General features: G+C 40.4%; 1 protein-coding gene across 8 annotated transcripts in view; it reads left to right on the top strand.

The window, feature by feature from the left end:
- Positions 1-27,066, top strand: part of Grm7 (glutamate metabotropic receptor 7) — a 797,981-nt gene that overhangs the window by 624,141 nt on the left and 146,774 nt on the right. For all 8 annotated transcript variants that reach the window (XR_012436366.1, XR_012436367.1, XM_074044288.1 and 5 more), the window contains one exon: positions 16,507-17,442. Coding sequence is in view for 6 of the 8 variants with exons in the window: in XM_074044288.1 (XP_073900389.1) it covers positions 16,507-17,442 (936 nt within the window). In the remaining 2 variants the exon portion in view is untranslated. The remainder of the gene's footprint in view (positions 1-16,506; positions 17,443-27,066) is intronic.

Consider the following 27,066-nt stretch of genomic DNA (forward strand, 5'->3'; position numbering starts at 1 on the left):
GCTACTACTTGTGAGCAAAAGCCAACATGAAACTGCATTCAAAGTACTCAAGAAAGTGCATGACCAACAGGAGGCTGTGAGTCATATCGCCTCTGCTAGTGAGTGGCCACCATGTTGAAATTTGTTTGATAGGCATTTATTTATTGTAGGCCAGGTGTTGTGCTAGAGGGCAAGGACTCAGTGGGTGAACCAAAACACTGTACCCATCCTATTAGAGGAGAGACATGCTAACCTAATGCTCTCTCACATCCAACATCACACTGTATCTGCCACAATGAATGATGCACTGGGCATCTATTATAAGGAAATTTTACCTAAATGGAAGTTGAGGAATGTAGTCCTTGCAGAAGTGACCCAGGACCTGAAGGGTACAGGAGCTAGGTTGGAATAGGGGAACAAAAGCCATCCACTAGCTGGGTATGATGGTTCATACCTGCAATCCCAGCAATGCAGGAAGTGAAAGTAGGAGGATCGCAGTCCAAGACTAGTCTCAGGCAAAAGCACAAGGCTCTATCTGAAAAATAAACTAAAGCAAAAAGAACTGAGCACAAGGCTTAAGTGATAGGCAGGAGGCTCTGAGTTCAAACCCAGTACTGCCTCCAAGGTAAAAAAGCAGGTCTTTTAAGCTATACTACAAATACATTTTAAAACTAATCTTAGTATAAAATTGTAATTTGAATAGCAATATGAATTTGAATAGCCAAATTTTAAAAAAAACACATATTCTTCACTTCCTGTGTTTGGTACCTTTAATTTTTTTGGTTCACCTAAAGGATACAAGATTCTTGAAGATTTAGTGACTAGCCTAAGAATACACAATTAATGATGAAGAAGGTATGTGTTTGGTCACAGGTTTTTATGAAACCACAATCTACCACAGGCATTCCATTACAGAAAATTATCTATTTATGATGGACAAAGTGAAATTCCTGTCCTCAGGGAGTTGACAGGAATTTCATGGGAAGATGCTGATTTTGAATGTATAATGGAGGTTCAGACTAGGTGGCCCGGGTCTATAGAGGAGGTGGATTGGGGTTGTTCGTACCACCTCACAATGACAGATCTCGAGTGAGTCAGATAAAGTGGTCCACTTCAGCCAAGGTAAAGAATGTATAAAGGGACAGATGGGTCCTGAACCTCTATGGGATGGATAGACTCATCAAAGAGAGATGGAGGGAAGGAGAGAAAACAAGAAGAGGCTGCATGAAGACATGCTAGGGCTACCAGAATGCTTTGCTGTCTTTACAGAGCTAAGTTTGCCCGTGAAAAGAGTAACAGAAAATCAAATGAAATAGACTTGGCAATAGTTAGAAATGTAAGCTCATTACCCATCTTCAAATATTTTATAATTAGTATTACTAAAAAAAAATTCTGAACAGTGGCATGAATATGCAAATCTGCTATTACTCCAGCTATTTTCAAATAAGACTGCTTTGTTTTATATCTCAGCATAACCCAGCAGGTCGTAGAGTTGAATAGATAGAGCAATCTTTAGAAGTACGATGTTTGAAGCCCTGGCGTTTCCCCCTTTTTTTGGGAAGTGGGTGTTGCATTAAAATTAAAATAAGCAATGCAATAATTGTCCAAGATGTTGCCACAAATGCATGACAGCGTGCACAAGAAACAGATATTTACTTTCATAGAAGTTGTTAGCAAGGACAGAAAGGTTAACTTTTTATGGTATGTGATTCTTGAAATTTTAGAGGGTGTGTTACTAAATACATTTTACTTTAAAAAGCCCATTGACTTTGCAGCCTGAAAGACATCAGCATGTAAATATACCAATTATGGACTCAGATCCTTAACACTGAGCCTGAGTTTCCCATTCACAGACTTCAGAGAAATGATTCTTTTCTTGCACGGTTTTAGATGAGGGTTTGAGATAGTATGGATTTAATACCTGGCATAAAGTGGCTATTCAATAATAATTATATCACTGTAATAATTGTATTGCTAGTTTTTTATAGGCTGTGGAGAAATAAAACTTTCTCTCTACATTTTAGGTCTGAAGAAGTTTGGCAATTAAAAATACTGACCTAGTATTCGAAACTTTAGTTCATTAACCATGTTGAAATAATTGATAATTAATATTATTAAAGCTAATTCTAAGGGTCAGGTGTGGTGGCACACACCTATAATCACAGCTACTCAGGAGGCAGAAGTAGGAGGTTTGCAGTCCAAGGCTAGCCCAGGTAAAAGTAAAAGATCCTATCTGGAAAACAAACTAAAAGCGAAAGGTCTGGGGAGCATGGTTCCGGCAGTAGAGCACTTCTTAGCAAGTACAATGCCCAGAGTTAAATCCCCAGCACCTCAAAAATATTAACAATAATAATGATAAAAATAATTCTGAACAAGGGTGTGGAGGAAGGGCCTCCAATGTTGACATAAGTTTTCTAAGCTGTAGGAGAATTCTGCAAGGGTAGCAGACTTATTCTGATGAGAGGGAAGGGAATAAGATAATGACAACAATGATGATGAAGAAGAAAAGTTGTGGTCCCCTACTATGCTCAGAAAGTTTACTAATGTGATCTAGACCCACACCAATTTCATCCTTATTCCACATATTTAATAATAGAATTAGAGGATCAAATATTTCAACAGATTGTAATGCCTAAATGTTATTGACAAAAGCTAGGCATTAAACTATTATCATTTTCAAGCTCTGAATTAAGAAGCTAATTACAAGGCTTTAAGAGTTAAATCCTAGCTGCCAAGCCTTATGAATATTGTAGTGCTATCTGTAAGGCTGACTAATTTTTGAACTGTTGACATGGTAACTGTTCTGTAAGGTTGCAGTCAATCTTCAAAGCAGGTCTCAAGAATTGGGTTTGAATATGGCTGTTGAAATCCAGGAAGTTTGTTATTAAAAGCATGACCAGGAAAGTGGTTAATTTTTCTGCGAGATGTCAATCAACCCTAATAGAATTATTTTGGTGCTGATTTTGTTTAATCAAACATCACAAAGTAATTGAGCTCTGAATAAATGGCTTATTATAGAGATGTGCAGGTTGGCAAGAACTATTGGTGACACATTTCAGTAATACACATGTGGTAATAGTTACTTTTTTCATCAAAACGGGCAATTGGCAAGGGTCTGATGCTAAGGGCATAAAGGGATGTGTGATCCTTTCAGAGTAGCTGGGATTCTCACCCAAGAGAAAGCAGGTGTTTTAAAGAGTGAGCGTTCTGAGAGTTGAAGAGGAGGAAAACTTGCTTCTTACTTATTGCCCATCACATATGGGAAAGAAGACCAAGTTGTGATTCTGCATTCATTTAGTGTGAGCAATGTGCTCCACTAGCTCTGCTTCCAGGGTCTCCAGAAACATCTTTAAAAATAGAATAATGCCAGGCGTATTGGTAGACACCTGTAACACCTGTACTCAAGAAGTAGAGGCAAGAGGATTGAGAGTTTGAGGCCAGCCTGGGCTACATAGTGAGACCCTGTCTCAAAAAACAAGAAATTTTTGCTTATATATAAACTATTATTATATGTGCTTTAACTGTTTCTCATCTCTGAATGCACATAAGAATTCTACAGGAAGCTTTGCAAATACACTGAGGCCCAAGCCCCATCCCCAACCAATGAAATCACAACTTACTAGGACCTGGACATGTACTTGTTTCAAAATCTTCCAACATGTCTCTCATATGTATTATACGCATTCTGTGCCGAGGCTCATGGACTTAAGCCTCAGTCACTCCCCTGGATTCTTCCTCAACTCCTCTGCAAAAATGCCTTGGTACAAAGGATCAGGTTGTTAAGTATGATTTTTCATAATAATGATTTCCAAGTGTATTAATCAGCTGGGGATCCATGACAGGATACCACACACTGCGACAAGCAGCAAGAACTAATTTTCTTACAGTTCTGGAGGTTAGATGGCCAAGATCAAGGCCATCAAGGGTGGTTTCTGCTAACCACCTTTTATTTTCTGAACATTTTATTAGAAAACATTACTTGTATATGGGGGTTCAATGTTACATTTCCATATATACTTACAGTGTACTGGTCTTGACTCTTGGAAGAAAAGAGAGAATGCATTCACCCAACTTTTATTACAGTTCGTTGTTAAAATTGTTATATTTTATTAGTAGTTATTATTAATATATTCTTATGACTAATTCAGATATTATCATAGTTATGTATAGGTAGGGAAAATCAAAATGTTCAGTACTGGCTACAGTTTCAGCCATCCATTGGGCATTGGAACACATCCCCTACAGATAAGGAGTGCTACTGTACTGCTGTTTCATGGCTGTCTCCCCTCTACTAAGCTTCTAAAGGTCAGGCACCACCTATCCAACTGGCTCAGCAATTGTACTCGACCAAGTGTTGCATGGCACAGACCAATGCTGGTAAAGAGCTGTTAAGTGTCGAATGAACAAATTGTTCTCCATGGTCTGTGGCCTGGTCATGTGTGGGTCTCCAGCATGGCCTTATTTCTTCCTTCCTTGCTTGTACTCTGTATTTGAGCTCAACTAAAATGGCTTATTGACCTTCGTCCTCATCTCCATCCCTGAATCAAAGGCTTTTGGGCTTTTTTGTACTTGCTACTGAGTGTATTTCTCCATCTCATCCTACTAAAGAACTTGCAGTCATCCTCAGAGACTCTGCTCCAGTATTCCAGACAAGAAGGCTTAAGTACTTCTGGGGTCATAATAATACAGTAGAGTACATTGAATTTCATGAGATCTGCATGCAAGTTTTCATCAGGACACCAAGACCCTATTGAGAGAAAGGACATATGTGTCTCTCACATCTGTTTTTTTCTTTGTTTAATACAGTGCACAGAGCACAAAACTGTTCAGTGAATGACCTTTGAATTATGAGACAGGAGAAATACAAGATGGCCTTTGAAAGACAGTGGAAAGGCCACTTGTGTCTACTTCAAAATGTTGTCATAAGGGTCTTTCCAGGATGTCTTAGTCCCCACAGTCCTGTGTGTGTTTTCATTGAAGAAACATGATTTTCAGCTGTATCATTCCTATCCTTCAGCAGCATAGAATGAGAATCTGAAGCAAATAAACACTATCCGTCTCACTTTCTGAAGTTGTCCAGACATCTCAATGCAAGAATAAGCAAATGTGAATTTACCTCTTTGGTTTAGAAGCCACTTATCTTTTAGCTTTGTGAATTTAAAAATTCACGCAATAGTAGATTTTAGTTCTTCTCTCTCTCTGTCTTTGTTGTTGTTGTTGTTGGGACGAGGGTTTGAACTCAGGACTTTGTGCTTACAAAGCAGATACTTTGCCTCTTGAGCCACATCTGCAGTCCATTTTGCTCTGGTTATTTTGGAGAGGGGAGTCTTGTGAACTATTTGCCTTAGCTGACCTTGAACCATGATCATCCTGATCTCAGTCTCCCAAGTAGCTAGGATTACAGGCACAAACCACCACGTCCAGCAGATTCCATTCCTTCAATCAGCTAACTGAACTTTTTATATATATGCGGAATGGTCATCAATACCAACAGACATACACTCCAGCAGGCCTTTGAATATTCCTGAATGAAGCCAGTTGTGCCCACTGTGTAGTACACCAGTCATGGAAGCAACAAGTTTTACAAGAGAGAAAGAGTTTATTCATGAGAAGGCTAAAGAAGGAGGTAGGAGTCCTGAGTCTCAAATCCACCAACCTCAGTATAGAGTCTAGAGGTATTTATGGGATAAAGCTAAAGCAGCAGGATGGGCTGAAGCATAGGGAAAGGGGACTGGAGGCAGGGTGAAATGAAGTCACTGGTGGTCATCAAACTTCACGACTCCTCATGGAACACATGTTCAGAAAATGGTAGCATTAGCTGCTCTTAGGGTGATGTTTTGGTCCTTGATGTCAAAAAGTCACCCATCAGACACCTATACAGGCCCAAGGAAAGGATCTGTGGTTTCAATGTGTCTGAGATGTACAAAAGAAGCCTTTCTGTTCTAAAAAACAACTTGGGCAGCTGTCACCCAAATTACCTGTTGACCCATATGCCAGAGGTGGTGTCCGCCATGTAATCGATGAGGGAACACTGCTTAGCTCCACGACCTCCAAGATTGGAGTGAAAGCAAGTGAAACTGGAGGGGAGGAGGGTGTCCTTCATGTCTTCCTTCAGTTTCAGGATTCATTAGTAACCTGCTTAAATGTGTTATGAAGGGACTAGAAGGCCCCCCAAGTAGGTCAATACCACATCCTCTGAGTTGGCAACTTAGCCTGAACTTCCAACTATTCAGTACTTTACTTGCATTGTCTATCACAGAGCTTCTTGTCCAACTCATCACAGGACAGCAAGCACTTTAAGAATCCTATTTTTGACATATACTCAGTTTGTGGACAATAGCAACCCTTTTTTCTCTGTAGGACAGAGGCTGACTTTTTTGGTTTTGCTTCTGAGTAATTACTAGGAGAAGATGTTTGGCTCAGTCTTGGTAACTGGAGAATGGGAGAGGGTGTGCCGGCTGTCAGGAGCTACATGAACCCAGGAAATGAGCAAGAAAGAGCTAAAAGTCATGTGTAAGAAGAGTTTATGCTTCTCTTATCATGAAGTAAAACAGAAGAAAGAAGTAAGAATGTTGAATTTAATTGCTTGTTTCTCTTTTAAAACACAAATTTTAAACACATGCAAGTGAAACTAGAGGATTTATCCAGGTCTCCCCTGAGTTTTGGGATTCAGTAGCAGGAGTTGGCCATTTTCATAGATGTGTTCTTTTTTATTTCATTTTCTTAGAATTTTACTTCACTGGGAAGGAAATTAACCTTTTAGAAGTCCACTGACTTGCCTGTGATGATCCAGCTAGTATGGAGGGTAGAAACCCAATTCATGTGTTCTGACTTTTTCCATGATAGCTCCGGTCACCCTAGCCCAAGAAGGGAAGCAAATCAAAAAGTGAATCCAGAATCCAATCACAGTATTATTTCAGCAATATGACTGTTTTTGGAGAGATACAGTTTCCACATGATATTGAGATAATCGATGTATCAGGAAAGGAAAGAACAGTTTGTTCTGTCTTCATATGAATTTAGAAGCACTGGATTAAATCAAGGAGACACAGTCTTTCCCAAAGAGCAAAACATTTCAAGGTTGTTAATCAACTAAGATGCCCCAATACCATCCTGGTGTATCTATATTGAATGAGGTAGTTTCTTTTTTCTCTCAAAATATTCTGTGACAGAGCTGGTATTCTTCACAGCGACATGAGATCACTGCCCTAAATAATATGCACAAAACAGTTTCTATCCTGTAGTTCTAAAAGGGAAACTCAAAGCTCCAGAGGCTTAGAAATGTAGAAAGAAGAAAATCAGAAAGCAAAAATCAAAAGCTCTTCTTGTCTCAGATGGAAAACTGACTGATCAGCATTCTTCTTGACTTACCTGGCAGAGAGCATGACTCACCCCAGGTGAGTGGGTGAAAAGCAATTTGCAGGTTGTCTGCAGCATGAACTCCTAAGATAAATGGCTGAGCCGGTTAGAAAAGAAGATTTAGTGTCAGTGATAGGAGGACTTCTATTGTTCTTGCTTGTATAGTTTGTCATACTTAAAGCAAGTCAGATTTGGAAGTCTCAAACCAAAAGGAAGAATGTTCAAGGGCATAAAAGAAGACAATTATTTTTTCACCTGACAATTTATGCCTTTGTGTACAAATCCTGAAAGTTCTTCTTTGTGATAGAATTTGCCCTGGGTTCCATATCACATTTTAGGCTCTGTAGGGGATTAGAAAGAAATAGATAGTGGCCCCAGTTCTTAAAGTGTTAGTAGAGGAAGAAGGACAGTAATAGCATAGATAAAATGCTAAGAGATTTCAAACAACAGCGAGGCCATTTCTACCTTAGAGGCACTGAGGAATTTAAGCTAGTTGCTAAATGAAGGACAAGTGTAAATAAAACAATGCAGACAGGGACTTCTCCTTTCTTCAAAGAGAAGCCTAGGCAGTGCCTTGGCTAGAAGAGTTGTGGTGGGGTGGGATGGTGTGGAGGGTCAGCCTTCCACTTTGGGATATCTTGAGCAGTAGATATGAAATAGTGTCTACAACTGTCTCAGTGGGCCCTGGAGACTCATTCAGGATTTGAACTGCAGAGTGCAGAAGAATCCACACTTGTCTTCTCAGAAGGCACTCTGGCAGCTTGCGACAAATAGCTATTGTGAATTGGGCACAGGATGCACGTTACAGTATAAAAGTAGCTCTGCCCTCGTGGACTTGCATGTAAATGGAGGGAGATGAACAAAGAAATAAAGACCCAGATAGTTCTATTTTTATTGCCATAAAAATAGAGAATAAGAATCCAAGGGAAGGACCTGAAATCAGAGCAATTAAGAGGATGCTATATTGATGGTTTCAGTAGATTTGCATCTTTGGTGACCAAGAGGAAAGGGGTTTATGGGAGAAAACAGACACTTTTCCATGGATAGTTTTAAAGGTAGGAAGATGGAGGGGGAGTCAAAGATGACTTCATGTGTGAGATAATAATTTCAGTAGAATGAACTCCTTTACTATGCGCCATAAAATGTGTTCCACACATTTATTTTCTCAAAAAGTCTAAGGATAAGTGTAAATAAAACAATGAAGACAGGGAATTCTCCTTTCTTCAAAGAAAAGCCTAAGCAGTCTAGGAGGTAATCATTACTATCTCAATTTCATAGACAAAAAAAATGAGGTTCTGCAGTTTATATAACTTGTCCAAGATTACTCTGCTACAATGTGAACCCATGCCATTGGATTCCAGTTATCATACTGTTAAGTACTCTGGGTGTACCAAATCAGGATGGAAGATGTGTGGGAAGATCTAGAGAAAGGGTAAGAAGATGCATTCAGTTTTAGATTTCCAGAGTGTGAAATATCTCTGTGATAGTTAATCCTGGTGATATTTGGCTCAAAGATTCCAGAATCCAGAACAAGAGAGAGAGCGAGAACGACTTGGAAAGTCTGTCATTAAAGTTAATCGTATGGATTAAGCTAATCATTGGAGCCATGAGATACTCTAACAAAAAGTAATAATTACTTAGATAGCTACTCTGTTTCAGGTACCATGCTGGCTCCTTAGACATGCTCTCTTACTTAGTTTTCATAACAATTATGCTTAAAAAACTAAAGACTCTGCGTTGTCTACTTGCCTTGGGTCATACTGTCTGGAGATGACAAGTCAGTCTTGGCACTTGGGAGTTGACTTCCTAGCCCATGCTCTTTCTATTTTGAGCTATAGCTAAGTTTACCAAAGGAGAAAGGGTGTTGAGAGAACAGTCAGGGACCTATTGAAATCAAGTTCTGTCCTTGGCTGTGGATTGCACATGACTTGTTTTTCTCCTGCTCCATGGTGTGCTAATTGTTTCATTTTCCTCTGCCTAGCAATTGAGTGTTCCATATTTAATTCCCTTTCTTTCCTCAAGAAAATGTCAAGGACATTTCAACTATACTAGCTCACTGTATAGACAAGTATGTATTAAATGCCCGGAAAACAAATGAAATGCACCAAAACTGATTATGGATCATGTCATCATTAAAAAAAATTTTCATATAAATTTATTTTAACTGTCTCCTCATTTATCACTTCTTTATGGCAAAGACTTTCAAAATCCTTTCTTCTCACTTTTTGGAATGCAGTTTCATCATTGTTACTTGGAGTCACCCTTCTATGCAATAGCACACCAGCCTTCTTGCTACTATCTAACTAACTTAGCACCCATTGATCATCCTTTTCCAACCCCTCCCCTCCACACACACCCTGTCACTCCCCAGCCTCTGGTGACCACTACTCTAGTCTCAACTTCAATTTTTGACTGCAGGAAAGTCACTTCTAAAGGATGCTCAGTCTCTTTTTCCTTCACAACACCAACCAGCCCTTCAGTGCAGGATGGTCTTAACCCCTGCCACATATCCAGTTCCCAGGGCAGTGGGTAAAGTGAAGGGAGGCTGTGGTCTCATGAGACTTACACATGAGTCCAGGAGATAGACTCTAATCAAGTCACATATTCCTATAAAAATAGCTTATGGTAAATGTTCTGAAGAGGAATCTCTGAGAATTTATAAATGGGAGTCCAATAGTTCAGGGACCTGCTGAGTGACAGTTCAGTGAGCTGCAAAGTTCTGGAGTTTCCTGTGATGGCATGCAAGCCACTGTTAGCTCCACTTCTGGGAGCTCGGATAAAGTTAGAAATGTGAAGCCAGCTGGTGAGGGTCCCTGCTACTTGATGCATGGTCATCCAGGAGGTTCGAGAACCACAAAAAGTCATGGAAAAGATTCAGCTTTGCAGGGCGCCAGTGGTCATGTCTGTAATCCTAGCTACTCAGGAGACAGAGATCGGGGGAATCACGGTTCAAAGCCAGCCCGGGCAAATAGTTTTGCAAGACCCTATCTCGAAAAATCCCTTTGCAAAAAAGGGCTGGTGGAGTGGCTCAAGGTGTAGGCCCTGAGTTCAAGCCCCAGTACTGAAAAAAAAAAAAAGATTCAGCTTTAAGGATGTCATTTCAGACCTGCACATTGAAGGATCCTTCTGGTTTCTGTAAAGGTGACAGGTTTAGGAGGTGGCCATGGGAATCAGAGGGAAGGAAATTCCATCAAAAACCCCTGCTGACACTACATCATAGCAGAAATGAGGAATGAGGACTCAGCTCTCAAAGGCACTCATTTTTATCTGCAGGTCCCAGACCCACGAAGTCCTCAAAATATAGTGTTTGGGATGAAATGATTAACAGATCTACGTTTCTTTAAAACTGATTGTTTTAGGAGGAAGAAACATTTCTTATCCTCACTCACGTCATTTGTTTCCTTTAAGTGCCTGGCTTCTGAAGGCATTTAAGTTTTTTGACCAATGACAATGAAGTGTCAGCCTGAGCTCTTCCTAATTATACAAATTTGTAATCCCAATACATTGTATGTTCCCATAAAATCACTAACTGAGCACTTTAGGTGACAAATTCCAACTTTTGAGGAGAGAGAATATTTTACAAGGTCAAGAACAGAAGACCAGAAATGTACTTTAAAGTCGTTGCTCAGCTCACTAAACGGCATGATTCCCTTCCACGTCCCTTCTGCATTCAGTTGTTCCCCAATTTGCCTGCATACTACAATCATGTGAAGAAATTTAATACACACCTGTGACTCTTGCATACCCTTAGGTACTGTGATCAAATTAGTTTAGGTGTGGACCAGGCCTAGGAATTTTTAGAGGACCCCTGAGTGATTCAAATGTCCAAACCAGGGTGGAACTCCTGGCTTAATTCTGAGTGGAGTCTCAGTAGCGTTTACAGTTAACTTCTGAAGATGCCCAGGGGCTCTGCAGGGGGATGCAGCTTTGAATCTCTCCATGAACAGATCAGTTTCTATTGCAGGTAAAGAACACTCCTAATAATACCGCATACAGCACTTTCTCCCTAGAGTATGTTTAAAAACTGGATGATTGCTGTAATTCTGGATTTTGATTAACTGGTATCTGAATTAATGAGTGTTTTTATTGTAATAGAGATGTCCCAAAATTCTGTTCCCCAGGGTAGTCATGCTGTTTGGTGTTCAAAACTAGGGGCTGAGTTGAAAAAAAGACATTGAGATGCTTCAGAACTTCTTGTCAAGTTCTTACCTGCCTCTACCTTGCCAGCTCCTCCCCAGAACCAAAGCTGGCTCTTACCTAGTATTGAAAAATTCAACATTCCTGTGAATTTTTCCTAAAAAGTTTCTTTTTCACCCATAAAACAGAGAGGATGAATGTATTTTAATGAAAAATGGTATTTTAATAGGAAAGCTTTTAGTAAACGAGCCCATTCTATTAAGGTTCTAATAAGTAAAAATAATATTGTACAGAGCTATGCAGTTAAAGCAGCAGCCAGCTTAGTTTGCAGAGTAAGTTTTAAAAATATGCAAATGGAATTTCAGTAAGAAAAATATTCTTGGAGTAAGAAATTTTTCTTTTAGATACAAAGTATCTGTGTAAGAAAAGGAACAGCTCTCTTCTAGATAAAAATGGATCTATTGGTGAGTGTTTATAAAAAGCTTCTAGGTTTTGTGTTTGGCAGTATGACTGAAACAGATTTGCCTTGATTTTAAAATTCTAGTGATGATAATGTCTGCAGATTCCCTGTGGGGTAGCTCTCTATACTAGGGCTAGACCCCCAGTCTTCCCCACCAAACATGTGGGCTAGAGAAATTTTTACTTAGCTAATGCTTTTTCACTGTTTCTGGCTGAGCCAGAAGCAATGGAATCAAAACTGGTTTTCTTTTTTGGTGGCACTGAGGTTTGAGCTCTACCAAACCTCAGTGCCAGGCACTCTACCACTTGAGCCTCACCTCTAGGCAAAGCTGATTCTCCAAATCCAATATTTACCATCCATTTTTTTTTAGCATTTTCAGGAAACAAAGATAAGCGTTTCTCATAATGTGTGATTCTGGACAAGTCAGTTACATCTATGCAAGAATTTGAATCGTTGGCAAATTGTCCAGTTGTGTTAGAGGGTCAGTGTGTATCAAATATAGAAGTCACAAAGTGTTTATTTCTAAGAATGCTTGATTCAACTGGATAGCCATTAAGGAAAGTTCATGATTTCACGTTCAAGATACCAGGGCAAAGTAGCAGTGTTCATTTGGTGACGTGATTATGCTATGAAACCCGTATTCTTTTTATGTGTGCTTGTATTTTTGTTTGTTTGTTTTGTCATCCTCAGCCTAAAAGCTCTGTTTCTTAGACTTCTGTCATTATGGGTTGTAAAACAGCTGCTACAGCCCCAAGCACTGTGTTTGCATACATCAAAGTTCAAAAGCTAAAGAAAAACTATCCCTTCTTTGTAGCTCTCTTTTCAAGAAAAAAAGTACTCTTACCTAGGATTCCACAGCAGTCTTATTATTGCTTTCAATGGCCAGAACTGCATAATTTGCTCTTTCCTAAACAAATGATCCACTTACCATACAATCTGTATGCCATGAATTGTGACAAAATGCAAAGTTCGGTTCTCTTAACCTAGAATTAGGATCTCAGCAGGTCTTCCCGGGGAACCAGCTCCTGAGCACATCGCATATCAAATAACCATGACCTTTGGTTTTCCAGGGGAAATGTGCATCCTTATGTGGGAAGTCTGTATCTTTTAACAAAGAAACATCCCAGGCATTTTCCGCACCTTAAATTTGGCTTTCCAGCTAGTTAAAACACAGTTTTATTGCAGAGTTCAGCGGAAATTTGATGTTTGTATTCCTGATAGTTTTTGCAAAGTACAGTGACATTATATTTGGTTTTTCATAGCTGTAATGATTGGCATCTTTGTATAGATTCCCTGGGCATTTGTAGCTTACTGTTCTTATAAAACAAAGAATCATATCTGTGTAGATAGATGACTATAGATACACACAAAAAAGTGTGCATCAATTTAACAAAATTCTCATTTACTAGAACTTTTAAAGGTTAGCTTCTATCTTCATAGGACACAGAATATGTTTTCAACAGTGATGTTTGAGGGCAAAGCGAGTAAATTAGACTTTTATTCATTTGGACTAAGAGGCAACTTTGTTGGCTTAATATATACAATTAAACTGAGTTGAAATCTACTTTAAATGAAAATTGAAAACAAATTAAGTAATCAGTCAACATAATGTTTGTAGTTACAGCTCTTGTATATATTTGGATAAGTTGAGAAAAAAGCCTTTCAGCATTGCCAGGCATTCAATTTTATTCCAAGAGGGGGAAAAAAAAAATCAATGTGCTGGCAACATTTGAAATTGGCTGTAAAATATTACATATGATGATAATTTGTTTTGATATTCGTGCAAGCCCTACATTTATTCCCACCAATCAAGTATAATCGTATGATTCATTGGTATCTGTGAATGCTGGAATCATTAGTTAGAAATTTAACTAATGAATTGTATTTATTGCTTTCTTTTGTTAATCTTTTCAAGTAACCACACTAGGGCCTTTTAATTTGACATTTGAAAACATTTGTCTTAATAATAGCAATTTTTAAAAATAGTCCTAGTTCTTACATTTTGACATTTATAAAGTTAGTGCATATCTTTTTCTCTCTTACTACAAGTTATTTCCTTAATTTTATGGCTTTGGGATGGCTGCCAGTGACTTACTGCCTCAAAAATGATGATGTGAAGATGTTTTATATTTAGGTAGATGTATTACTGCTGACTTGGGTTTTGTGCTCAGGCAAATGAGTTCACACTGAAGTCATCTGAAGATTCTCGGGGCTCTGGTTAAAGTATAAATTCAGCCATTGGAAGGTTATAATATTTTATGAAGCTCAATCCCCGAGCCATATACTTTTTATAAAGGATTAAATGAGCTCATTTTGATTCAGATTTCAAATGCAGTTCATACTCAAGTGTTGACGACACCTCCCCCACCCCGCCCCATTGTGTACTGCATCTTGTGTTAACAGACGTTCAGGTGAGAGTAAGCTATTGTTTTCCCCCTTACCTCTTCAAATTATTCATTGAAAAAAAATTATCGCAGACTGTTGTCTTTTTTTTTCTAACCTATTTTTTGTTCAATTATATTAAAAATGCAATTACGTAGGTATAGGGAAACTTAGCCATATTTGTTAATTGGAATTTATTCTGTAAAATAATTTGCTGACAGTTCCTTCTCTTTTAACTTGGGAGTATTGAGACTGAATTTAGTGCATATATTGCATAGGACTCTTGACTGCAAGCAACAGAAATGAAACTCATAGGATTTTAGTATGGGTATATTGACTGACTTATATAATGGTGTAGTCTAAGTCAGCTCTTGCTTCAGGCCTAGCTATACCCAGGACCTTAAACAGCTTCACCAGTAACCCTCCTCTTTCTATTCTACTTTCCTGTGTGTTGGCTTCATTCTCTGACAAATTCTTTCCTTATACCCATGAATGCCAGCCACTTTCTGTCCTGAAAACTCCAAGTCCAGCAAAGATAGTGATTTTTATCCCATGGAATCTCAGAAAAAGTGACAAAATTAACTTCTCACAGAGACACGGGGGTCTCCTTCTTGGTCTAGTGCCTGTGTCTAGGAGGTTGGAATGTATCAACGGTTGCAAACGTGTGGCTCCTAGCCCATTCTCAGCAGCGTGACCTGGGAGCATGTTAGAAACACACATTCTCAGGCCCCATTCTAGACTTAGTGGATCAGAAAACCCAGGGATGGGGCTTAGCAAGCTGTTGCCACAAGTCCTCAAGTCATTCAGCTGCATACTCAAGTCTGAAGGCCACCACAGCGGACTAACTGTCCAGGCCTGGGTTGCACACACGCCCACGAGCTTGAGTGTAGTTTGATGGCTACAGCAAGAAAATCAGAAAGAAACCAGAAATGCTGACAGCAGGACAGATGAATAGCAGATGTGCTGGCAAGAAGAAGGGATGCCAGGCCAGTGAGATTTCAGCTCAGTAATAACATATTTAATGCTGTTATTTTTCTCCAAACACTGCTGATGTGGGTTCTCTCCCAGAAACCCATTATTCCTTCCTCCTTTGGGAGACAGTGATGCCGCTGGGATTCTGTGTCCAAGCAGGTGACTGGCCAGTCTTGCAAGGCTTCCAGACACTCTGTTTCTCGCCAATTGCTGGCTTAGCTCAGGGATACCGTCCTATGCAGTGGAGGCTTTGGATAAGGAGCCTCCCAGTCCCATGGTGAGAAATAGGACACAATCACTCTTTCAAAAGTTCTCAATGCCAATAATTTTAGGGAATGTTACAGAATTTTTGAGAAGGTAGTTGTCACGGAGATATTGTCTAAAATAATTTTTAAATAAGTTTGTAACAAAAACACCTAGTCAGAGAGAAGAGTAATTTTTCTTACCAATGTTTGGGTTTTTTCCACTTGACTTGGGACAGTTGCTCTCACCGACCAGGGAGAGGCAGTAGAGCGCTTGCCATGCTTCTCTATTGGCTCGTTTGAGTATCTGGGTATTGGTTAAAATTCCAGACCCCAAGAAGCCTTTCTAGGTACTCTGATTTTTTGGAGTCACAGACATGAATAGAATTTATATGTTCAATTATTATCTCAGGTAATTCTTATGATCAGGCACGTTTGGAACACACTACCTTGGTAAAGACTGGGGAGAGTGGAGTCAGCTCTCACTAGCAGTACCAGGAAAGGGTAAGCCATCTGATCTCACACGCCTGCAGTGTTAGCTGCTATGATTACCACTTGCTATTGTTGGGTTTTTTTTTTTTTTTCTTTTTCCTTTTTATTTATTTACTTATTTTTATTTTTGCAATATTGGCGTTTTTAACTCAGGGCAGGCACCACTTGTGCCATGCTCACAGCCTTTTTTCCTTTAGTTATTTTTTTCAATAAGCTTTCATGTTTATGCTGGGACTGGCCTGAACATTGACCCTCCTGTTTATGTTGCCATGTAGCTGGGATGACAGGTGGATACCACCATACCCAGCTTTTATCTGTTCAGATGGGGTCTCACAAACATTTTGCCAGGGCTAGCTTTAAACTGTGAGCTTCCCAATCTCTACTTCCTGAGTGGCTAGGATTATAGGTGTGAGCCTCTGTGTCTGGCTCTTTTCTTTTGAATGACCTGCCTGTTATTTATACTTCTTACTTCTTATGTTGCAGATAGAGGACATGCAGTGGGGTAAAGGCGTCCGGGAGATCCCACCCTCAGTGTGCACACTGCCATGCAAGCCTGGGCAGAGGAAGAAGACACAGAAGGGTACTCCTTGCTGCTGGACCTGTGAGCCCTGTGATGGGTACCAATATCAGTTTGACGAGATGACATGCCAGCACTGTCCCTATGACCAACGGCCCAATGAAAATCGAACTGGCTGCCAGAATATCCCCATCATCAAACTGGAGTGGCACTCCCCCTGGGCTGTCATCCCTGTCTTCCTGGCGATGCTGGGGATCATTGCCACCATTTTTGTCATGGCTACCTTCATCCGCTACAATGATACACCCATCGTGAGGGCATCTGGGCGGGAGCTCAGCTATGTTCTGTTGACAGGCATCTTCCTCTGCTACACCATCACTTTCCTGATGATCGCCAAGCCTGATGTGGCAGTATGTTCTTTCCGGCGAGTTTTCTTGGGTTTGGGGATGTGCATCAGTTACGCAGCCCTTTTGACAAAAACCAATCGGATTTATCGCATATTTGAGCAAGGCAAGAAATCAGTGACAGCTCCCAGACTCATAAGCCCAACATCACAGCTGGCCATCACTTCCAGTTTAATATCAGTTCAACTTCTAGGTGTTTTTATTTGGTTTGGTGTGGACCCACCAAATATCATCGTAGACTATGATGAACATAAGACCATGAACCCTGAGCAGGCCAGAGGGGTCCTCAAATGTGACATTACAGATCTGCAGATCATTTGCTCTTTGGGATATAGCATTCTTCTCATGGTCACATGCACTGTGTATGCCATCAAGACTCGGGGTGTACCGGAGAATTTCAACGAAGCCAAGCCCATTGGATTCACTATGTACACAACGTGTATCGTATGGCTCGCCTTCATTCCAATCTTTTTTGGCACTGCACAGTCAGCAGAAAAGGTAAGTGAAAATTCACATCCTATCATGCATTTCAAATGTTTGTTTTTGTAGGTATTGAAACCAAATTAGTTGTACAAAGTAAGAGATTTTAAATATGCAGACTAGTAATCCCAGGAGCAGAAAAGTCCTGCACTAAAAGGTAGGTGATATAGGAGAATGAAATCTATAGTGAACTATGCTACCTTCAGCCCCCTGAAAAACAACCAGATGTGGCCTTTTTGAGTTACAGTTACTATAGAATTACTCAGAGTAATGAGAGCTTATCAAGTGTAAAATGATCTAAGCTCTGTAAATTAAACCTTTCTATCCCTACACTCACCAACTCCTATGCTTCCACACTTACTTCTTTAGGATAGAAGATGGGTACGGTACCTGTTTTCCAGGTGGGCATGTTGATGGTCATGTTAGCATAATTATGGAGACTGTCTCTCTCTGCTAGTGCCTTGCCTAGGTTATCACTGCAGATTAAATCTAGTATGCAAGCTACTAGAGTTACACAGTTGTGTGTGCTGCAAGTATAGGCAGGTGGGTAAATGAAGAAGAGCCTTGGTCTCATTTGCCCTGGGCTCCCTATAGCTACTGTACATTAATCTCTGCAAGCAAGTCATAGTAAGATCAGACAGACACTTAACTTTTCATCACAGAGACAGGTATCATGAGGCTGTGAAAGTTTGAGGTGTTCAATGTTAGTGCAATGTAATATATTGACCCAAGATATAGTTACTACCCACGCTACCTCACCCATATGTAAGTTAGGCAGCCCTAATGTGTTTGTTTTTAATGCATTTAACATACTTACTTGTAGTTTTGACAGGCGTGCAACTAAGCATACACATCTGACTTCTACACTCACTAAGCTGGCTTTGCCTCCTTAGTGCTGGGGTTATAGGTGTGCACCAGCACACCTGGCCTGGCCATAGATTTATACCTATGCAAATTTCACAATCTGAGTATTTTGATTCCAATAAGACACAGAGTTCATCACTGGGTATAAGCAGCCCTGGCAGGTTGGTTCCACTGAGGCCAGAACTGAGACCTAGAGAGCTGAGAGTGATACATTGGGACTGAACCTCGTAACGGGGATTATGAGTAGGACAGTGGATTGGGGGGGTCTCTTAAATCTTTAGAGTCAAAAATGGGAAAATAAGGATTAAAGTAGGAATGTCTAAAAGGTACAAATACTGTATTTCAGGAATTAGTTGAAGCAGATTTTTCATTGTGGCCGCCATTCTCTGCATATGTTATAAGGATTAGTAGCATTTAGCTGTTTTTCCAACTGAAAAGATGTCTTTTACCTAAATTGTGTGAATCAGAAGCTGTAAGTCTGGGCTGTGTTTTTTTAAGTGAATATTTCATGAAACCACACAAAATTCTAAATCTCAGGAAAGTGAATGTTTCCAGATTATGGCTTTAGTTATAAAATGTCTTAGAGGAAATTCTTCTAAAATATATACTCAATGAGCATAGTGTGCTTCCAACAGTATTTTTCAAATTCATAATGCATGTTTATTGTCTGTGAAACCCAACTTGAATTTCATTTGATTTCTTCTATCTCGCCTAGGCCAGGGGAATAGTAAAATATGAGTTAGGGCAGTGAGATACAACAGAAAGAACAAAATCCCTAAATGTATGCTGGTTGGTTGATACTCACTGAAGTTTCTGGAGAGAAGGATGGGAGTCATCAAAGGTTAAAGATATTAATTACATCCTACCTTCTTTGTATACTCTTGATGGCTTATGATGTTACACATGGTTATTTGGCATAATTAAAGGTACTGAGGGATGGAATTGCCAAATATGAAAACGCTCTATGAAAATGTGCATGCCCTGATGTAGGCCTATGGCTACAGAAACTTGAGTGAACAACCAAAAAACATCACTGTAGTTCGTCAAGTCATGGTGTTTCAGTTGTGAAAGGAGGCAGATTGTCAACTGAAACAAATCTGTCACAGCAAAAGACACTTGGGCCAAGCTGAAGACCTACAGAATCATAGATTTTCTCGGTTTTGTTTATATTGAACACTTTAAGTAGCTGAAATAGAAGAATTTCATTGTAACAGAAAAAAAAAGAATCATGCAGTAAATTCAGTAATTACTATTTCCTGTTTCTGAATCCATTTTGGCCATGCTCAGAGGATATGTTTATGAAATTCTTCACTGGGTGAGTTCATTAGCTGGGTCCAAAGGATAAACCACATTTTTATTATCTTGCAAACTGTCAACCCCCGTGAAGTTCATTTTTGCTTTTCTTAAGAACGCAAGAGATGAGTGCCAGTTTGTTTAACCCTTGCTAACCTTTGACTTCTAGAATAAGGACCTTGCAACATGACCACAGATGAAAGTGGGAAGCTTAGCCTTAAGAGAATGACTCCAGGTGTGAGAAAATTCTATGGTAGTGAGGGTAATGAGGCAGGAAGTCACTACAAAGTGTAGAATAATGCCTGGGCAAGAACTAGTTGCTCTAGTTCATTGTGATATCATCCCACTATCATATCTGGGCACTATCTGTTGAAGGCTTAGATTGTTTTCTCTGAAAAGCAAAGATGAGGCTTATAGGTTTAGCCATCCAGGGAATTGTGCATACAGGAAAATATACATTCTTTAAGCAGTGCTCATACAGTCCGCCCTGTCAAAATTTCAGAACCTCTAAGGAGGATCAGAGCTTCTTAGACAGCTGATGTCTGGAGAACTTTCTAGGCAAGTTAGTACAGTCATGCACAGCATGACAACATTTTGGTTAACAATGTATGGTTCATATACAACAACAGTGCCACAAGATTACATCCCCTAGTGATATTGGGGCTGACATAGCTTGTGTGCATGCAGTCTGTGATGTTTACACACTGATAAAATTGCCTAATGTGCCTTTCTCAGTCTGGATCCCTAGTTAAGTGATATGTGACCGTATATCATTTTTTACACATGGGCAGGAAGACAAGCTTTACCCAACTTAACTCTACATGGGGAAAGTAGAATTTGGCACACCAGGAATGGGATCAGGAGTTTGCAAACTTCTTCCTCTGTGTGCATTGTGTGGTTGTTTCCATAAGAAGATGGTGAGAAGAAACAAAATAAAAGGATTGAAACAACTAAGAGTCAGGAAATTTGCTGCAAAAGAACAGTGGCTTTAAGGAAGAAGTGTGCCTTCTAACATGGTACCCACGGGCCACTCTCCTGCACACAACAGAGTAGAACCAGGGTGCCTTACAAAGCTCAAATAATAGGAAGCTTTTGATTTCCACTGGAGCATTATTCCATAGAATAAGGCCAACAGATGGTAAATCTTTGTATAATTTGAGTCCTTAACTTGGTGGGTCTCAAAAATTGTTCTCATAATCTTTTGTTTAAAAACATTAGTCTGTTCCACCAGACAGATGGAATCACATTAGGACAAGGCATAGAGTCAACATTTTTTAATAAGTATGCTGGAAAAATCAGTGGAAGCTAAGTATACTTTAAAAAACAGTTGAAGTACTTTCTTCTCACTCACAGAGGATATCCTATAAATATTTCCTTGATATCTACTATTGGAGCCTTTAAAAATAAGTGAATTCCTATTCCAACCAAATGGGAATGCAGAGGTCAAGGAAACAGGAAATTAGAAAGACATAACTATCCAAGATCAAAGACAAAGTGAAGTATTAGAAAGTTCAGTGAAATTTCAAACCTAAGGTTTGGGCCCTAGGCTTTAAAAAGCTAAGGTTCCTGACCAGGCGTGGTGGCTCACACCTGTAATCCTACCTAGTTGGGAGACTGAGATCAGGACGATCAGAATTAGAGGCCAACTCTGGGCAAATAGGTCATGAGACCCCATCTCCAAAATAACCAGAGCAAAATGGACTAGACAAGTGGCTCAAGTGGAAGAGCACCTACTTTGCAAGTGTGAAGCCCTGAGTTCAAACCCCAGTCTCATCAAAAAAAAAAAAAAGTCAAGGCAAGGCTTTTGTCCTGGGACCAGAGCAGGCAGCAGGACAGGCAGATAGTGTTTTTCAGGAAGCAGGAATCAAGATCGTGATCTTTTTAACTTCTACTTCTAAGAGATTGTGCCCCAAAACACAAGGGCAGAGTAAAACCTGCCTAACACTACTTAAGGATGAGAAATGTTTGGCACATAGGTAAGCATTTCTACATGCATTCCCAAGGCAGGCATCTTTCACCAATCATGGCACACTTCTCAGTAACCCATATGTGGTCTTAAGATCATTTTCAGTACAGTGTTAAGGCCATCACTGTCAGTAAATAGAGCTGCGAGGAATGTGAGATCTATGTGCCATTTCTGATTTAGTTTTGAGCTCCAAAAATGACACTTGCTACCACTTTCCATACAGCTGTTTGCAATCATTGAAAGAGCCAGCAAATGGCTTTCCTTAAGATTAATCTGCTATGCCAGATATGGTGGCTCATACCTATAATTCCAGCTATTCAGGGGAGGGAGATGGAGAGGATCATGGTTTGAGGTTATCCCTGCCAAAAAGTTAGCAAGGCCTCCATCTCAATCAATAAACTGGGGAGGCTGAGTCTCACCTGTAATCCCAACTATATGGGAGGCACAGGTAGGAAGAACATGGTCTAAGCATGGCCTCAGGCAAAAACATGAGATTCTACCTGAAAAATAACTAAAGCAAAAGGGGCAGGGGACATGGATCAAGTGGGAGAGCCACTTGCCCAGCAAGTATGAGGCCCTGAGTTCCAATCCCAATACCACCAAAAAAATGATTAATGTACTGAAAGGTAAAGAATACTCAGGGAAATAAGAATAAGTCTTAGTTTTCATCTCTCACTTTAAACCTCTTTTGTTAAATTACCAAATGCCATGGAGAAAGTAACAATTCTCTTAAGAAGGAAAATATTTGTTTATGTTTCTGCGCTATTTGATTAAAGTTTCCTTGGAGTCTTTCAGAAATTGAACTAAAACATCCACTGTTCTCACAGAACTGTGGTTTAGAGGTAAGGAGACATTGTCCTTGTGGATAGTAACTCAGTAGCTTGCGATGCACACAGGTCTTCAAATACACATTGACAGCGTGTGGCTTACTACTGTCATAGCACAGCGAATGCATCAGGCACCCAGAGAAAGAAGCTTCACAGGAAATGGAACAAGTAGAGGAAGTGATGTCACAACCCAGTGAAAAATGGCAGTGTTTTGGGCACATGACAATAAACAAAGGAGATGGACATGCACTTACAGGACCTGGACTCTTGCAAATGTGAGACAGTATGAAAAAAAAATTAATACAACCTAATTTTATAAGCAAAGTTTGAAGCAGTGTGAATCCCAATGTGTCACTCCTAAATTAAACTTTAAGCATAAATCATGTGTTTTCACTGGGATAGACCTAGTTAATTTGAAATTTGAAATTCCTGTTATCCCTTCTTCGGAGGGCTGATTGCTTAATGCACATGTTGAACCATCCATGGTCATCTCTCTGGTGCAATTCCTCCACCCTCTGGCTTGTGGAAGTAGACCAGAGCAGAGGTCAAGATGCACTAAGAGGCGTCAGGACCATGTTGTGAGGACTCTCTCCTTGGAGCAATGGAGTCAACAAAAGTTTATAAATAGGGGAGCATTGTGTATTTGGAAATGGAAATTTCAAGGATTGTACCTGAGGATGAACAAGGGTGTGAGGCAGCCAGAGTCAGAAAACTATTAAGTAGCTATTGTATTAGGTTGACAAAAGATGGTGCTAGTTTGAAGAAAGTTCAAGGGACTAGAAAAGATCAGTAGGTTTGAAAGCTATTTTGAACTTTTCAAACATGAAAAAGGATATGTAAGTAGACCATGCCTTATCTTTCATTTTGTGTTATGTTTTGTTATTTAAATAGACATATACCTGAAGATTTTTTTTTCATTTTTGGATTTTGCAAGTAACATTGCCCACTTTTTAATCTTTATTCAAACAACAACTAAGTGAGGAAAGAGAAAGGGTGCCCATTATCTCATCCCCCAGAGACAATCATCGTTGACAATCTGGTACACATATCACACACACACACACACACAAATATTTTAAATAGAAAGTCTTTATTCTCTCTCATAGAATATGTAGTGAAAACAGCCACCTTGCTTCTGAGCATGGTGGAGGCAAATGTTCTGACCTGTAGTTTTGGCTGAGGTCATATGTGCACCCACGCTGTGATGGGCACCCATACTGGGCATTGAGGTCTTGCTTCTGCTGTTTGCTTTTGTCAGTTCACATTTATTTCGGACGACTAGGAAACCACATCCTTTCCGTTGCCTGCTGTGACCTTGGTGAGAGCTGAGCTTCTAAGTAGCCCTCTGCAGCCAGCTGTTTGCAGGTCTGGTGGGAGCCAATCACCAGGGGTGCCACAATATCTTTCCTCCTGCCATGATGTATCAGCTCCTATCAAGCTCCTACCAAGCTCACTCGCTCAGAATAATTAGTCTTCACTAACTCAGTCTCTTGTTCAGCCAGATAGCTAGTTCAGCAAGCAAAAGGCAAGAGCCTGTGTAAAACTTAGCAGAGCTAGAACTGATAAGGAAATAGCTCACTGCATCAAAACAAAGGGCCCAGCCACTCAAGATTTGAACAGAGAGATACTGGGGTAGGGGAGGGGATTCCTGCTAAAAAGGAAGATTCTAGGAGAGTCCTTGAATCAGACTACCACTCTCCATAGAGCACTCCCAGGAGGCCACTTTTTCCCTAAGGTGTCTTTCACCTTGAGAACTCAACAATCAAAAGACCCAGTGGTCAGGGTGCAGGAGCCACCTTATAACCAGAACCAGGATAGTCAGACAAATATCGGTGCTTTGACTTCTCTCAGAGCATTGGAGATGGTCTCTCACTTTCTGAAGGAACATTCCTCAGAGCATGGAAATCATAACAGCACATCACCTTCTGACAGGCAGCCAGGGGACTCACCAAACCCAGATCTCTATGCTACAGGCCATTGTACTGGACCCACTATGATTTCTTAGGTCCCAGTTGCCTTCTGGTCTTCCTCTGGTCCTAGAAGCTGCCCTGTTGCCATTCCCTCCTTCCTACCTTTCTATGGTGCTCCAGACCTAACCGGGCTACACTTTGATTGTGTCATTTAACCTTCTCAATCCTCAGTTCTTTCATTTCCACAGTGGATCTAATTATTCCCAGCTCTAGATTTAAGAGAAAATTAAATCCTTAAAATGCTAAGTACGAAACTTCCCAACAGCAATGACACCAGGTGCTGGTGATGGTGTGGAGCAGATGGAACTTTTTTATAGTGCTGGCAGGAATATAGAAGATAGGACTAACACAGTGCAAAACTCTGCCAGGTTCTCACAATTTACCATACTACTCCAACCATTTTCTTAGGTGCTTCCTCAAGAGAAAGGAAGCAATGTGTCCATTCAATGATTTGTAGATGTGTTTTTGTAGCTTTATTTGCAATAGCCCCAAACCAGGTTCAACCCAAGTGATGGGGGTCTATCCAGAAAGTGGAATACTGTTCTATTGCAATGAAAAGCAGTATGGGATTCAGTCACAGAGCACATCTCAAAATAATCCTGCTGGAGTCCCCAACATACACACACTGCTGAGTGGAAGAACCCAAACATGTGATTCCATTTATATTGATTTTTTTTTAAGCTTCAACTTAATCCATGGTGACAAAAAAAAAAAACAGCTGTTGGCTGTAGATGAGTAGGGAGAGGGTAAAGGATTTTATGGGGCATGAGACACTGTTGAGCTGAAGGCTGTTCATCTCTTGTGATAGTGTCACCAATGTATTTGTTCTTCAAGACTGAATATACAGTTCATTTCATGCCAGTTATGTCTGCACAAAGCCATTGCAAAATTATTTTGCACAGAAGCCCTTCTCCTTCCTCCTCTTTCTCCTTTTCCTTGAAACTTAATCATTACTTGTCCTTATGCCCATTGGCCTATTTGCACCACATTGAAACTAGAAATTTCATGTGTAAGGAAATTAAAATTGTGTCAGAAAGAACAGGCAGAGCTACACACACACTCTGCCACATAATACATGATCAGTAAAGGAGAACTAAGGCCTTCTACCCAGGTTCCCTAGCAAAAGTATCTAGGCATTGACTGGAGAATCCACAGAAGGTAGTAGAGGCATGCATTGTGGGGGAGGGGGGCTGTAGGTAGAGGCTGTCACACAGATGAGGAGGACAATGACAGCTGGCACCTGTGAGTGGATGTGGGCAGCATCCTGGGTGGGGGTTTCTTCATGCCCTGTTGAAGAGCTGGAGCTTTGTTTTGTAGGCAATGGATTGGGGGTGTGCTTCAGTTTATAGGAGGGGAGCATGACTCTGGTGCAGTTATGCTTTAGAAAGATTCTCATTGTTTTCATAGTGTGAGTTCCATGACAGTTAATGTGTGAAATTTGGCCCTGGGAAGACAGACAGTTGTTACCAGTCATGATTTCAGGGAGCTTTGCTTATGCTCAGATTTGTAGACCCATGGGAAGGGTGAGGAAGAATAAATCTCGTAGAAGAAAAGCTGGATCAGAGCTGGTGGCCAGCTATAGCGCTTGTCTTCCTTTTCATCAAAGGGACCACAAACTCATCATACCATATTATGCTGGATGGGAACTTTGTGTATGATTGTCCTCCCTCTCCTGATCCATGAAATGGCTGATGGGAAGGACACATGGACACTGATTCCATTCTGTACCCTCTTCCCTGAGGAAAGTGGGAGACACTGGAATAAGAATGCCACGCTGCCGTAGTTGATATATATTATGGGGGTTAGTAAGAGTGATGTTTGAAGAGTGTCCACATAGTAGAAATAGCATCTATACACCGTCTTCCTTGTTTGGGTATTCTCAGTGTGTGGACATGACACTAGTTTTCCTGAGTATAAAGAGTCTGTAGTCTTTGGCCTCTAGGCAGTTCCCAATGTAAAAGCCATCCTCAGATGACTGGTATGTGAGTCTTGAGCATCCATACCGTATCCATGTGCTGTGGAGCTCTGTACTTCAGATGGCCCAACTTGTTGACCTGTGCCTTGGTTGGTTCTCCATCCAGCTCTGCACTGTGTATGGCTCTCTGGGTTGGACTGGGTTTGGCCACAAAACTGGTAACAAAGCAACAGGAAGTGAATGGCCTCAAATAATATTTATTCAATGCTAATATACATGAGGGTGTTGAGGAAAGAGGAAGACACAGGTAGTCAACAGGGTAATTTTAGGGCAAGTTGAGAATACTCTGTCATAAGGAAGATAGAGGACAAATTCATACTCAAGTAGTACTTCCTTAAGGAGGAGACTCACACCTGTGGGTCATCAGAAGAAATCTGTTGGTGAACAGTTGAGTGACTGAAATGCAAATCCCTTGTGCTTTCGTATACCTCAGGCACTCGTGTCTTTGAACTTAGATGTGAGCTCCCTTTGGAGATTTATCCCTTGCAAAGGGCTAATTTTCTTTCCAAAGAGGCCTGATTTATAAATGAGTCACTGCTTCACACCTGGGAGATTCTGGCTAGCCGGCTTAAAGCCCTAGATCAGTTTGTAATGATTGGGCTTTAGCAGCCAAGATCACATATTTAAGCTGGCTCAATCTGCCTCTGATTCAATCAATTCCATTGGGCTTCTCTTGTCACCTTCCCAATACCCTGTCAGAGTAACTAGGTTGGGGCACAGTAGCCAAAATGCATTATTGAAGATGCC

Source organism: Castor canadensis, chromosome 10 (assembly GCF_047511655.1).
Source record: "Castor canadensis chromosome 10, mCasCan1.hap1v2, whole genome shotgun sequence".
Taxonomy (NCBI): Eukaryota; Metazoa; Chordata; class Mammalia; order Rodentia; family Castoridae; genus Castor; species Castor canadensis.